Here is a 15,750-nt window from a genome sequence, read left to right as displayed (position 1 = left end):
TTTAAACAGAAGTTGAGTACTGTTCTGTAAATAACAGCCTTCAACTTTCTTCTCTATCACAGATAACCTGAAAATGGTTATGCTGAAGTGTGACTCTGTTATAACTTATGCCCTAACAAGGATAAACCATGCCTTTATGACTGCTGAAAGATTAAAATGACCTCACAAATACTCCCACTTCTTCCAAAGTTAGAGTGTTCGGCTCACTTTAGAAGACAAACAAGATTGAAACACCAAGAAAAAATGCATATTAAAATTATATAAGAATAACTGTAGAAAATTAAGATGATACCATTGTCTAGATCTTCTCCCATAATTCAATATTAGAGATGAAGGAAGAATTAAGAGGCCAAATTTAGGCAGCCTAATTATACTTGGGGGGGATCACCCAGCACCCTGTTTAGTGTCATCATAAAATATCTGAATCACTTTTCAGAAGAATCTAGTTCCATTGGTTTGGCTCCAGAGTCCAGCAGACTTTAAAAACCCCTCAAATGCCTGAGGGTTCACGTAAATTTATATTTCAATTTCTATGTGAAACATATTTCAAAGTTTGTGGTTTATATCCCTGCCTGCCCTTCCAACATCTAATGAATTTGATACAGTCCTTATTCTTCCAGAATGCTTTCTATTACACTTAAAAGATAACTCAAAGTGAGATGCAGAAAGGCATTTTTAAAAAAATTAATAGCCAGATATGTAACTACTTTTTTCAGCCACTACCCTTAAAAGATATTTCAGAGCATAGTATTTAAAAGACCATCTATAAGAATTTTAAAAACTCTTAAAAATCACAAGAAACAGTCAGTATGCATCAAAATGTGCCTAAATGTTCAAATATTATGTAAACAAACCTGATTTTTCAAAACTATGCAGAAGACTCATGAGTCCAAATAAAATATAAAATACAAATCTTAATTGCCATATCAGCTTTCTGTTGGCTAATGGCTTAGTGAATTAGGTGGAATGTTATGGTCTGCTCATGAATGTTCATTGTTTGAAATATTCTGTACAGCAGGAGCTGTATCTAGCCCCAGTAAAGTTCCAAGATATGACTGGTCTCTAGGATCCAACATTTGCTCAGGCCTTACAGGATGAACAATATTTGCAGGTTGCGGAGTAAGAGTGTATTTCTCTAGAAATGACAGATCTGTTGTTCGCTGATAATCTGTCTGTTCAGGTTGTGGAGGAAGAATGCTGTGTGACTGAGTAGGCTGTACTAGATCAGCTTGTGGATCAGACATCTGAACTGGTACCAGAGTCACAGGCACACATACTTCTGTAGATACATTCTGTAGCAAAGTTTTGGCTTCCGACTGATACACTTTGGACTGTTCCATATACTGTTTAGCCTCAGTTTGGTAAACTTTGTCATCAGACGTGTACTGCACTGGTAAAGAGACCAGCTTTTCCTCTGAAGATGTCAACGCCTCTTCTGCAGCCTTTGATCCATGAACATGATCAATATGATATTTCAGCTTGTCTTTTCGTTTAAATGTTGCATTGCAGTGTTGGCAATTAAAAGGTCGAGCGTCTGAATGAATAACCATGTGTTTTGTTAACGTCTTCTTAATTCTAAAAGACTGATTACAGATTGGACATTTGTAGGGTTTCTCACCTGTAAAGAAAGAGAAGTAAGAATTAGTTATTCTGAGTAACACCATGTCACAATTAAATATGCAAATACATACATGGATTAGGGCTTAGAGACCTAGTACTACACAATTTTACTGAAAACAAAGAGCATACATTTGGCATCAATTTTGGAATCAAGGGAGCCATTACAAGTTTGTTTATTACTATACCCTTCTCCCTACATAAACTCTCTCAATACTTGGGATTTCTGTCAGGTACACACAAAGACAATCAGAATATAAACCATATAAAAAAGAACAGTCTTTAAACTGTTACGAGACTGGTATTAAAAGAGCTTAATTTGTACTTCTATACACTTTGAAAGGACAATGATTTCCCTAAATATAAGGCAGGAAAAATTAAGTCAAACGTACAAGGACATAAACCTTTCCAAAGGGATTTCAAATCCTTGATTAGATTATCACTTGAAATGTAGTATTCTCTGGACCACAGAAATTATTTGAAGGTCTGGGTACATCTGATGAAAACACAGAGCAGTAAACTAAAGGAACAGGTGCAGAGAGCACACCCCACAAACCTGCATTGAGGGTTATCAATATTTCTGCTGATACGTGCAGAAGGTAGTAGTCAGGAATGACCAACATATAAGAAAGAAAAAAAGAAGTCTTGCAGCTTCCTGTTACTCTTGCCCTGAATGCTCAACGTCTATAATGAATTAAATAATTTCATTGAAGTTGATGCATAAAAATACATTCCTATATGCTTTGTAGCTTTGTTGTGGTTTATTTCAGTTTTACCTGAATGTGTCCTAAAATGCATTTCCAAACTTGATTTGCCTTTAAAAACTTTCTTACAGACTTCACACTGGTGAAACGTTGCTTTATATCTTTAAAGAAGAAAAGACATTTTATGTTAGATAGCTGGTTTAAAAAACAAAAGTAACAATAAAACTATGTGCATAGTCCCTTCCAAAATCTTTAACAGCTAAAAAGATGAATATAAAATTTTCCCAATTTCCTCACTTATGTTCCTATTTTCTGGCATCTGCGTACCAATAAGGTCAATCAGATTCTTTTCGATACTCAATCTTATTCTCTGCTGGGATTGGCACATAGTATTCAAAGAGAAAAGCCACTAAAACATCTTTTCTGACATCAAAAATATCCATTGGTAACAGCTTTTACCCATCATCCGCAAAAGGCTTTTACTTTGCAGAATTATGTCATAAATAAAGTAGTAGGAATGGTTTAGGCTATTGGCTACCAAGAAAAAACCAAGAGAATAAGCAGACAATGTACTACACTTTCAGCACAGGCATGTCTCTAATGGCTTCTACACAATGCTAATGAAGATAAGCAGTTAAAACACATCATTAAAAAAAACAACTAGGACTCAAGTTTACTTGAAAATCTCTGAAAGGCTTATTTTTGAACTTCAAGAATTTGAAAATCCTCTTGCATTTTCACTTTATAGATGCAACTCAAATTTTTTACCTACTTTTGGAGCCACTAATTGCTACCAGATTCTAAAATACCTAAGCATGGGCTAGTTCTCACAGTGCTTAAATGATATCTAATAATTCAGCCTAAACTAGTCTGCAGTGACAATATTACAGCAAACGACCAATTTAGAACAACACTGAGAGAGCTGACAGTTTAAAATTCAATCATATTTTATATTTTTGTTTACTTAATTATGCTACAAAGAAAACATCTGCTTAAATAATGAAGGCAATTTTCTGACATCTACTACAAACCATAGTAATGATCTCTCAAGGCTAAGGTAATATGCATGACAAGCATATAGACTACTAGAATTCTGCACAAACATGCAAGTCCCAACAAAATCAGTTACAGCACAGAAGTATTTACGCAGTTATAAGAACCCACTTACTTCTGCCAAACTTTTTCTCCTAGATGAACACTTTTATAATGAACAGTAAGGTGATCTCTGCGACCAAAACATTTTCCACATTCCTCACACTGATGTGCTTTTTCACCTAGAAGGGCAAAATTCAATTAGTTTTGGTTAAAGCTTCTGGAATTTAAATGTCTAAGAGCTGTAATTGTAAGACATACAGTAGATCCACGTTCAGAAAGTCCAGCCAATCAAGCTCTTCCATACCTTGCTCAGAGAAGGATTCTCTGTTATCAAAGAACAAAATTCACGAAGTAGGTTGTTTCTATCAGAGTACGGATTTTGACTTTTTATATATGACTATTACTGACTGTCGTTTCTACGAAGAAATTAATGTTCATGAGTTAAGGGACACTTCCCCAAACACCGACTGCATGAGAGGTACAAGTGAATGACTAGGAATCTACTCTCTCCACTATGACACGAAATGTGAAACCTTCAATAATTCAGGGGCTTTAAGAGAGAAGCTTATTTAAACATACCAATTATTTTCAGCTACTCGTTTTTAGAACTTAAAGTTACATTACAATATTTATCTTTTTAGTTATCCTAATTTACATAGTTACCTTTTTCTTTTATGCTGCTGATTAAAAGTATCTTGATTCTTTTTAGTCATCTTGAGATCTTCCACAAAGTGGCAGAGTATTTCTTCTCATGTAAGAAGGAGTGTGGACAGTCAAAGAATGTAACTTTCTAGAAGGGGGGGAAAAGCAAATAGAGTAGAAAAGAGGATTTTTTTTTTTTTTTGGTACTTGAGTTTTCAAAGATTTCTTTATTTTATAGCAGGCATTATGATTTCAAAGACCAAAAAAGAAGCTGTCCTTCAAAATAAAGGCTCAAGAAGTTTAGACTCTGATCACTTTCATACTTTCACGCTGCCTAGAATCTATTTTGCCTCCTAGAAGGCCACATTCCCTTTGGATCCTGTTCTGCAAAAGGAAGAGTCCCTATTGAATCCTCGCTCTTCCTGAACATTTGATAACCCTTCTGCTCAGTGCAACAGAAAGATTTTTTTCTTCCCCATCTAGCTGTTCTCAGGGTGGGCTCCCACCACGTACGTTCCTGCCTTCCGTCTTCTCCGTAACAGAGACTTCAGAAACGCCTGTGTGATGTTCTTTCATAAAGTGATCAGTGTACAAACTTTGAAACTTTGTGACAGCTTCTTCTGTGTTGTCGTAATAATGTTTCATACAATTGCTATTGAAAAAAAAGAAATCTAAACTCATTAAAAAATCCTCCTTTTTCACTTTTGCTTTTTATTATTATTTTTAAAGCAATTCACTGTTACATGTTTTTGACTGTCCCTTGGCTTTCTACGTTAACATGGAGGAAACACTTGACTTTTAAACCTTGAGAACATGTAAGATTAACCCTACTCTAGCAGACCTTAACAATAGTTAGAGGAACTTTGTATGAGGCCTAAAACATTGCATGTACTGAAAAAAAAAATTCCACAATTAATTTTTTTTTAATCTTATTTCAAAATACTAATTTCAAAGCCAATTTTCAAAGAAAATGCCTACCTGAGTGTATTTTTTTGTGTTTTGTCAGATGGTCATGCCGAATAAATGTTTTCCCACATTCTTCACACTCATATCTCTTGTCATCATGGTGGACTCTTAGATGAAGTCTGCATATTTATAGTCATAAATATAACCATAAAATGCAATTTTATTAACATAATTTGTATTGATAATTCAATGCAAAATATCAGACAACAGAGTCTTTAGCACTGCACATGAATATCTTCTCTTAGAGAGCAAGAGAGAACAGAGTTAAATTCTCATATCTGATGTTATTTTAGCAGGATATTTTAGTCCTCCACTTATTGTCTCTTTGAATAACAAGGATGCAAAAGTTTTAGATGTGCAAGAAAGTCAACTTTGATACAAGATTTGTATGGGATTCTGTGTTTAAACCACTAACATATTAAAAATTAAACGACTTCTCACGGATTATTAATATATTTTCAATATTTAAGCATGTTTAAAACTTTTAATAATGCTCTCAGATTTGGAATAAATCAAAACACATACATTATGAAGAATTACCTTGATAACATGAATGCATATATATCACCAAATAAGCGAGTGTTTAGCAGCTTACTTAATAAAAATCTTTACCTGTAAGAGCTTCCATGACGAAAACTCTGCCCACAAATACTGCAAAGATGAGGCTTCTCCCCACTGTGAATTCTCAGATGTTCTTTCAAAGTTGTTCTGTTCAACACAAGCAGTAATGGAATTTTAAGTAATGTCACTGCTGCTTTAAAGTGAAACCGATTATAATTTTCTCAATTTCTTTTACACTGATGGATCACAATACATCTGAATATATCCATCAATTTATTCAGATACATACACATACATTCAAAGGCAGTATGGCAACCCACCTACTATTTACTAAACTACCTGTGTCTACAAACCATGTAAGCAAAGAAACATTGTCCCAAGATACATTTGTACAGCATACATTGAAGAAAACATCAATTTCAACACTATGTAATAATTTCCTTGTTACTATATGTATAAAGCCAGAGCTTTGAAGTCAGACTTGAAGGAAATCTAGATTATGGGTGTTAATTTAACTTAACCCAGCACAGGGCTTATTGAAATACATATATATTTATACACACATACAAGTCTACTGTTACTACTTCCTTTCCAATGGTAACAAAAAAAAAAAAAAAAAAGAGTGCATGCAGGTGAAAATTCATCTCAAGCAAAGGAATCAGACAATATAATTTCCAATGTCGGTTTAATCTTATCTAGCAATTAAGTACCACACAGTCTCTCCCTCACCTCCCCTAGTGCAGTAGGACAGTTGGAGGAAGAGACAAGGAAGCTTGTAGAGCTAAGAACTATGTAATAATTGAATATAAATGAAAATTATAGGGATACTACTAACAATACTACTACTAAGAAGTAATTAAAATAATAGAAGATAGAAAATATGATACAATTGCTCACCACCCACTGACCAACATGCAACCAGGTTCAGAGCAAGGAGAGCCAGCAGAGCCAGAGCCCCAGGGCAACTACCCTACCAGACACCACCCCCCCATACACCCCCCAACCCACTAACAAATGAAACGGCCCCCCACCACTCACCATGCTAAGAGCTAACAAAAGAAGCTAAGGACCCAGCTATCAAGCTAGCCAAAGTCTTAAGGACCCACCCCCAGGCCTCAGAACTGTGCACTGCACTGAGCCTGATGTAGAATGGAATGGAATACTCTGGCCAGCCGTCTGAACCATGAAGAAAATTAACTCTTTCCTGTCTGAGACCAGCACAAGAGAGTAGACTAAATAAAAGATAAAATTCTTTGATCTCCTTCCAATACTTATCCTTAAAAAGATAATATTTATATTATTTTTTATGCTTTACATAAAAATGTAGCTTTTCTGAAGAAAGCAAAAACATTTTAATATTCAACTGCCTTACATAACATAAATGAAACTTATTGTGTATACATATCGCCCTTCTTTAAACAGAAATTCTTGTAGTTCAAAGCAAGTTTTACAGAACTGAAAGAATATCTGTGCTTTATTGATTGTTTGTGTACTACTTCATTATCACATTAGTATTTTCTTTCACAATACTTCTGGGGTCTTTGTCAGTCATTGGAAAAAAAATTAGAAATCAAGAAAACACACTGCAGTACAGAAACCCATATCTTTTCATATTCCCTGAACAGAACTTAACTAGAATCTTAGTGACAGTTATTGTGAAGGCGTATTCTGTTAAAATAATAATAAACAAGGCTTATTGTTTCAGAACCTAAACACAAATCACCATCTGTAAAACTTAAAAGGTCTCCTTTATAAAGCAGTGTAAGATACCTGCTTAAAATTCACCTTTTTTTCCCCCTCATGTGCAGAACAGAAATGAGAGTAAGGAGGGAAATCTTGTTTCTACAACTTTTCAATGCTCCTTTTCTATCTACTAGAATTTATGTGCCAATTTTTAGAGCTTCCACTTTTCAAAGCACTAAATTAACATTTTTTTCCTCCATTGAGAGGAGCAGCAGCAAAGGTGGTACATTATTATTCCATCTTCCATGAAACAGTGTTTGTAGAAGTCCAATTCTGTAGTCATTCTCACCAGTCTTCCTCATCTTCCTGTCCTCATCAGTGTATCTGCCAAAATATCTATGACGGGAAAATCCCAAACAGAGGCAAGATGTTCTTGCACAACACAAGAACCCTAAGTGAAGTGAACTAGAGGTATGACGTTCTTAATATAGTTTTGCCTCATAACTAATTAGCTAAAGCTGTCAATTTTAGAGGTCATCAGAAAATCACATGCTACGTGTGGCTCTGACACTACCTTTTAACACACTAGACCTCTGAAATGGTCTCATTTATGTTAAAATCTCAAAGCCAACATATATTCAGAACTGAACAAAGCAGGCTAAACACTTCTCTGTTGTGCTGAACCTCAAGTAGTCACACAACTCCTTACCGTTCCCTAACGGACTTTCCACAGATGAAACATGTCCATTTTCTCTTTCCTCCATGAGTACATTCTATATGGCGCTTCAGATTTCCTGTATCATTAAACTGGCGGCCGCAGATATCACAAGGAAAAGGCCCTACAAGAAGACAGACACACAGAGTATTATTAACTGTCAGTTACACCAAACAAGGTGCACAGACTGGTTGCTTGTGAAAACCCTGGTCAATTTACTAAGCAAAAGTGTTGTCTACCAAATGATTAATGCTTAGGTCAGCATACTTTGATTAGACTTTGTGCACCTTCTGCTCCAGTAAGTTATTAATCCCTGCTATTTTGGCAAGTTTCATTATTGTAAAGCAAAAATTTAGAATTAATAGTCAAAAGTAATTAAGGACACTCAGGCTGCTTGAAAAAAACAAATTCCCATTACTATCACCAATCTAGTTCTTATCAGGCACACATAACGAGTAGCAATAAAATAAAGTCTTTGGAACACTTCAGGAGGAAAGAAAAAGGTCTTTGGAAAACTTCAGGAAGATTCTGATTCCATAGCTGAGAACCGATTGCATGCAAAAAGGCTTTAAAACAAAACTAACCTTAATTCTTCTCCCCCACCCCCCACCCCCACTGCACCCCAATTTGGCATTTATTTACATACAATAAATGCCTCAAAAATCTGAAAATAAAACAAACAAACAAACAAAAAACAACCACCCCCCACAAAACAAACCCTCCCCCTCCAAAACCAGCCCTCCCACAAAACTGGCAAAGAAAGAACTGGAGAAGGTGGGGTGGAAACCAGATTGTTCAGCACATGCAATGGTGGAGACAGGTTTTACTTTAAATCTATTGTTTACATGTCAGGAGGTTTCTATACCGAGATGGAATTTTTCTTGATGCTTCAGCCTTGCAAATCGGGATTTAAAGTGCTCTTCACAGTAGGTGCACTTAAAGGGTTTATCCTGAGAGTGAAGGATCATATGTTCTTCTAAATGAGGTCTTCGGGTGAAAGATTTCTTACAAATCTAAAACGATGATGCGCTTTGTCAAAGATACATCAATTATAACCAGATTTTTTTCCTATTCATAAACTCCAATAGTATAGTTCATCTGCTCTCTGCAGCAATGTAAGATTAAACACGTATTCTTCAAAAGCATGCTCTATTCCAACTTGTAATGCCTTACAGTGAACATCAAAAATAAAATCTGTGTTCTACGTAAACCCCAGTGGACTACAGTATATAAATAAAGATACCCATCCATGGCAGCTTCAATCAAACTACTGGCAACTCCTGCATATAGTTGTATGTTCCACTCCCAGGCTTCCATCTACTGACTCTTACCAGCACTTGCCAGACTCTTTTCCTAGGGTGTTTCAACACAGTAACTCAGCAGAAAATAACCCAACAGGAAAAAGAGCAAACAGCTTTGGCTTGGTTTTGGGTGCTGAAACAGCTCAGCTGGGCTGTGGTAAAAGCTGCTGTATTATAAGCTACTGTAGCACTAGTCATACCTGTTCCTTTACTTCTGGGAAATTCTCTGACAGCATGTATTGAAAACGCCCATACCAGAAAAGAAATATAATTCACAATCTTGTAGCACTAGTCATACCTGTTCCTTTACTTCTGGGAAATTCTCTGACAGCGTGTATTGAAGAGAAAACGCCCATACCAGCAAAGAAATATAATTCACAATCTATTTTAGAGATACAGAACTTTCTAAATGTTAAAATTATGTGAGCTTTTTAGCCCTGTTTTCAGATTAATCAAAACATAAATGTACAAGAATGTAAGCATGCAGTTCAATTACAGAACTGAAGCCACAGCTCAAATTTGGCATTTTAACTAAGTATTACAATTTAAAATCAGGGTCCTAGGCTTTAATATAAATCAACATAGTGCTCACTAATTTCGCTATGAGACTGTTGCCATTGTTCATAATAACTGAATTTAGTACTACCTAACTCGCAGATATTAAATCGTGCAATCAGTTTCTCAGAGCACACCTGAGTAACACTCTCCGCCTCAGAAAATAAGAAGTAACAGCTTTGTTTAAAAACTCATTAATGTTAAATTAAGTGTAAGAAAATCCCACACCTGTAGAAAGTATAATAGTCTTACTACTTTACTTTTCTATTAATACTCTACTACTTATGTGAATTTGCTCATATTCTTCAAAGATTAAAGTACAGTCGCCAAATCCCGGTGTTCACACACGGACTCCAGCATAAACCAACCACCTGAAGAAATCCTGCAGCTTCCATTTGAGGCATCTCAGCCCTCACAACGTATCGATCAACCTCAAAACAAAGTCACCCTCCTAAGGGTTCTGTCCATTCTTCAACTGCTATAAAAGTTAAAATTCTACCCCTGCTTCCCAGTCCATTTTCAATGGACATGAGCAGTACAAGAGCAGCAGCTCACATTTTAAAAATTTCTACTAAACATAAATTTAAAATATTCAAGGAAAACAAACAAACAAACACACACCACCAAAAAAAAAACCACCCACACACAACCAACAGACCGAACCACAAAGTGAGAGTTTCCCAAATCAATCACCTGGCAACAGTACTTTCTGAGAACAACAGAAACATTGCATGATTGAGTCCCACTATTAAAATGTTTCTTATCTAGTAACAAACGCGATCTGTAATATGTTCACACAAGATAACTGCACCTGAAGGTTAATTTAACATCCTTTGGTCAACCACGGTACCATAACCAGCACAATGAGCACTATAAATTCCTGCAGTTGTTATCTCCCAATCTCCTATTATATGTTTATAAGTGAAAGTTCATAAACAAAGATAACTTAGTAATTATGTTACACCACCTAATACTACAGACGTACAGGGCATACAGCAGTTTGCGTAATCAAAGCAGCTGCCCTGAAAAAAAAAGCAAAAACAACAAAAAACCCCTAAACCCAACCAGTAAGCACATTCCCTTAAGGGGAAAAAAAAAAAAAAAAAAAAAAAGAAAAACACACACCCCTCACATTTGCAACCTTAAAACATTCTTTGGCAGCAGAATGGCAGTTCTACAAACTCCTTCTTACAGTAAACGTAGTTTCACACATATACCTCTCCTGGGGAAAATCAAGGAGACGATTCCATGATTTTACAACTAGAGATAAATTTAGTACAAAATTACTACTCTGTCACTGTGTATATGCAGCTAAATGAGAAAGTGTTTCATATTTAACATATATTTTCCTCACTATTGAGAGCGCTTCCAAAAAAGTATACCCTATGGTCAGTGCTTTTCAAATGCTCTGGTTTTTTTGAAGTATTCATAACATTCAAGTATAACCACCCGTAAATTGATGTATTTTAACAACAGTAATAACTGTTCATATTAAAAAACAGTGCCTTGCAACTATTTTAGAATTCAATTTGGTATTATCTACTTGGTCACAAGCTGTACATAACAGATAAAGTTCAGTCTTTAAATCAGCACATAAAAAGGAAATTTATACCATCACTCACAAAGCTAGATTTCACAGAAACACATACTATCTTTCCACTTAGGTATTCAAGTCACAACACACAGTATCTATATGGAAAAAAAAAAAAAAATAACAAAATACTAAAGTATTACTTACATCACATTTCCAACCTTCACTCTTTGTCTTCTTGATAGAAAGAAATTCTTGTACATTCTCTGGATGAAACCTAGGAGAAAGACAGAAGCCGAAAGTAGTTAAAATTTTCTAGGATGAAGATCACCCAGATACTAAGTATCCATTTCTAAACTTCATGTGTCACGACAGTTGATCACCAAACCAGGAGAAATGAACAATGACAGTTCTAAAGGCAAAAGCAGTATTGACTATAGACTTCTGTCGAATCTCATACTGGCAAGACAGAGGACCGTTTCAGTTATGATGCTCTATGAATATTTACAAAGAAAGAGAAAAAAGTTGGCATGAAAATAATATTACCGTATAATTACACCTGTCATGAATAACGCTGTGTGCATGCATATACTTATCTTTGCTTTTAAACTGAAAAAAATAATTCTTCAGAAACGTGAGATAAATTTGCTCGTACTTGCCTCTTCACGTGCTTTGCTAAAGTCTTTTTGCTTGCATGCAGCTTGTTGCAGTAGGGACATTTGTGTTCCTTTTTATGAAAGTCAGTGTCACTAGAGTGCTTCTTTCTGTGCACGGTCAGGTTGGATTTCGTTGAATAGCGCTGATGACATATATCACATTCAAAAGGCTTCTCACCTGTGTGTACACGTGTATGGCTCTCATATTTGCCTGTATAACAACAAAAAATCCATTAGTTTAAACTGTAACATGTATCACCTACGATATACACATTTGGGGTTTGTTCTATAATATCCCTCTCAAATGTGGTCAAGATCTAAGCACCTTCCACATACATCTCTAAAGATTTCTACTGGTTTACACCACTGAAAACTGCACGATGATCACGTGTTTGATCCAAGGTTCCTTCACACACTTCCATCTTAACTATTTTTGAGATAAAAAATGAAAATAAAAGGGCTCTGTATTACTGTTAAATTTGTACAAGGGTTACGAGTACCTCTTCAACCCCACAGTGTACTCTGTTCCTAAGTACTGAAAGTTATACAACTACTCTTTCACTACACTGACTGAAGTACTTTTTCAGAACTGGGAAAAACCTTGCAACAAACTGGTATTTTTAAGGTACAAATAAAACATTGAATAAATTATACAGAACCTTGCAACTGATCTATATTTGGGAACCAAGGTATTACTATGAACAAAAATCCTACTCTCTCGTTTCTCTCACACTGCTTGTATTCCCTCTTCTGTTGGCTGGGGATTTTTTTCTGAGGATAGAATTCCATCCTACACTGAGGATCTACCTGCCTCAAGTCAACAGCAGGCTTCTGCTTTGTACTAGATACCTTTTTTTTTTTCCTCTGTAGAATATGCATCATACTTCTGGGATTAAGATAAAGAAATTAAAAGTACTATAGCTCATAAATTTAAAATACAAGTCAATTGTCTACCATAATACAAGCTTTAAGTTATGGAAGTGCAAAGAGAAAAGGGCTTCCAACATGTGCAAAACCAAAATGTACCATTACAACCCTAAATACTCACAAGCCATTTACTTCTGCACAGTAGCTTTTTAGTATTAATAACAAAGCTCTCAAAACTCAGAAAATTTCCTATGTGATTGTGATTTCAAGATATGGCATTACAAGTACAGTTAAATCCTACATTTATGATGTCCAACAGCTTCAATGATGTAACTTGTGACCTTGGAAAATTCATTTCACCTCAGCATGCTAAACACACTGTATGAGAGCAGGAATTATCATACCAGCCTCACCCCATTTTCACAAATTCCTAAAATTATGAAAGACACGATGCATCTATTATAACGACACTTAAAAATGCCTAACTCTATGAGAAAGTGCTTCTTTCCCATGACTGAAAGGAAATCAATACCTTACGTGAGCATAATTCAACATTTATTCTGGCTGAAAGAACACAAGCATTCTGGAGTACAGTAGTAATTTCATTTTTAATATGGGCAAGGAGGACAGGAAAGCATTGGGTAAGTCAGGACTGGAATTTTTACACTTCTCATATCCCAAGTACCTACACACCAACATTTGACTGTAACATAAATGATCCTAACAGAACAGATTAAGCTGATGAAGTACTACTTGGCGCTAACTACAGACCAGAAAAATCAAGCTAGAAGTCAGAGTGACTAGGTCCTAAGTATCTACACATCATGTAGAACAGATGTGTTTCAGGCTGTTTAAAAATGGTACTGGTTTACTACAGCAATAATGGTAGCTTTGTTACTTAAAATTAATTTGGCAGAACATACAGTAGTCTCAGACTTCATGCAATTTATTGTTTAATATCTTGTTGTATTTCTCTCCTTTTTCAAGGCTGCTTTCACATACCCTGCTAACAACTGGAATCTGGAGCAGTGAAAGAGAAATAAATTTAGTATTTGCAAATTTTTCAAACAATGCACTCAGTTCATTTATTGAAACCATTTACCACCAGACATAACAACTTAATACACTTAGAAAAATTAGCAGCATACTGGATCAGTGAGACAATCCAAAAACTCTGATCTTCACTCTCTAGGACAGAGAAAAAGCTGTTTATTTCCCATACAAATAGCACCACCATATGGCAAAACTGACAGAGATCAACCTATCTTGCTCTTACCTATTCGATCAAATTTTTTGTCACACTTGGGACACTGCAGTAGTTTTTTACTACTGCTTTGAATGATGACTGGAGCTAAGCCTTCAGGAATATTTCCCACTGAATCAACTGCCTCAGAACCCTCTTCAGTATCATTCTGTTCTTTTTCACTTTGTTCTTCAGACTCTGAATCTTCACCTGACATTTCCTCTTCCTGTCCCTCTTTATCAGCATTGCATTCACTTTCACTGTCTTCAAATTCACTTCTATCAGGTGTTTCCTTGTCAGAGATGACTTTTTCCAAATTGCTGTCAGAGGCATCACCACTTTCATTGTCGCCGTTATCAAATTTAGCTGGACCTTTACGGTTTCTCATAGAACGTCTAGTGGAGAAGTCAGCCTTCTCAACCATTTTTAACCCATGTTTTCTTTCCAGTGAAAGGAACCTGTGGGCTTTAGCCAAATGATTTTCTAAAGACTTCTTGTAACAGAAACTTCGACCACAAAAAGTGCACTGATGACTATTTAATAGTTTACCTGTCAGTTCACTGAGTGTTTCTACTGGTGTAGGCACATCAGTTGCCCTATCAGTCTGTACGTTAGAAACACTTTCATTATTTAGTAACTTCACTGCATCTATGATATCCAAAAATTTTGCTGCTTCCAGCACTAACGGAATTTCATTTTTATATACAAAAAACTCAGATGTGTAGAGAAACTCAAGCAAATGCTGAAAGACAGAATGAGTTACGTGATCTAACGTGACAACATCAGTGCTCGGATTTTTGCTCAAGCAAGCATGAAAATAACTACTCCCAACAGCCACTACGACTTTGTGAGCACTAAATTCTTTTCCTTCTACAATTATGAGTAAATCACAAAACGATGGATGTTTCTGTCTATCGTCATTTAAGTATTTAAGTAAATTTCTGTTATACTGCAATGAGCTTAGGAGCTTTCTTTGTTCTGGTGACGGCGGAAGTTCTTGGGAAGATTCAAGCTGATTTGCAGGAGCTTTTTCTGCAGACTTGGAAACAATTTCTTGCGCACAGTCCACTAGAAGAATCTGTTCTGAAGTACCCTTCTCATGGCCAAGATGAACCTTTTTGTTTAGACTTGCAGCGAGCCGTCTCCTTTTCTTCATTGCAGAAGTGCAACTTTAAAATCAGGAGCTTCATAGGTGATTGACAAAAAGAAATTCTTGTGAAGACTTGGTTCTGCTCCAGACCTTGAGAAAATAACAATAATTTTAAATTAAATTACTCAACACTTTTAATTACTGCTTTCTGTATTCCACCCTTAAGTTTTATCTACTCTTCATAGGTTAAGTTTTTATTAAATTCATCATTTAAAATGTCATCACTTCCCGTTCCAGACCATGGCAAAACTGTACTCTGATCCAGTGAACCGACACCGTCCATTATTAGGTCTAAAGAAGCTGCTGGGCCTGGCTTTACTCGTCTCCTAGAGGCACACAGCCTGTGAAATACTCCCGGATGGGCGTGCACTGTTGCTATTTTGACAACCGAAAACGCGTTCGCTTTCCGTTTAACCCTAACACGGCAAGCCAACCACTCTGCTCTTCCCGCCGGGCGCCCGTCC

At 36.0% G+C, this 15,750-nt stretch overlaps 1 protein-coding gene across 1 annotated transcript; it reads right to left on the bottom strand.

Annotated features, from left to right (window-relative positions):
- Positions 1 to 820: 820 nt before the first annotated feature.
- On the bottom strand, positions 821 to 15,362 carry ZBTB41 (zinc finger and BTB domain containing 41). The gene is made up of 10 exons (XM_010154750.1): positions 14,170 to 15,362; positions 12,030 to 12,237; positions 11,578 to 11,647; positions 8,849 to 8,996; positions 7,978 to 8,107; positions 5,637 to 5,732; positions 5,037 to 5,143; positions 3,490 to 3,595; positions 2,394 to 2,482; positions 821 to 1,618 (listed from the first exon to the last, which is right to left on the bottom strand). The coding sequence occupies exons 1-10, from the start codon at positions 15,290 to 15,292 to the stop codon at positions 981 to 983; spliced, it is 2,715 nt and encodes a 904-aa protein (XP_010153052.1). The 5' UTR covers positions 15,293 to 15,362; the 3' UTR covers positions 821 to 980.
- Positions 15,363 to 15,750: the final 388 nt, after the last annotated feature.

This window comes from Eurypyga helias, unplaced genomic scaffold (genome assembly GCF_000690775.1).
Source record: "Eurypyga helias isolate BGI_N326 unplaced genomic scaffold, ASM69077v1 scaffold8347, whole genome shotgun sequence".
Classification (NCBI taxonomy): domain Eukaryota; kingdom Metazoa; phylum Chordata; class Aves; order Eurypygiformes; family Eurypygidae; genus Eurypyga; species Eurypyga helias.
This window is presented reverse-complemented; position numbering and strand designations above follow the sequence as displayed.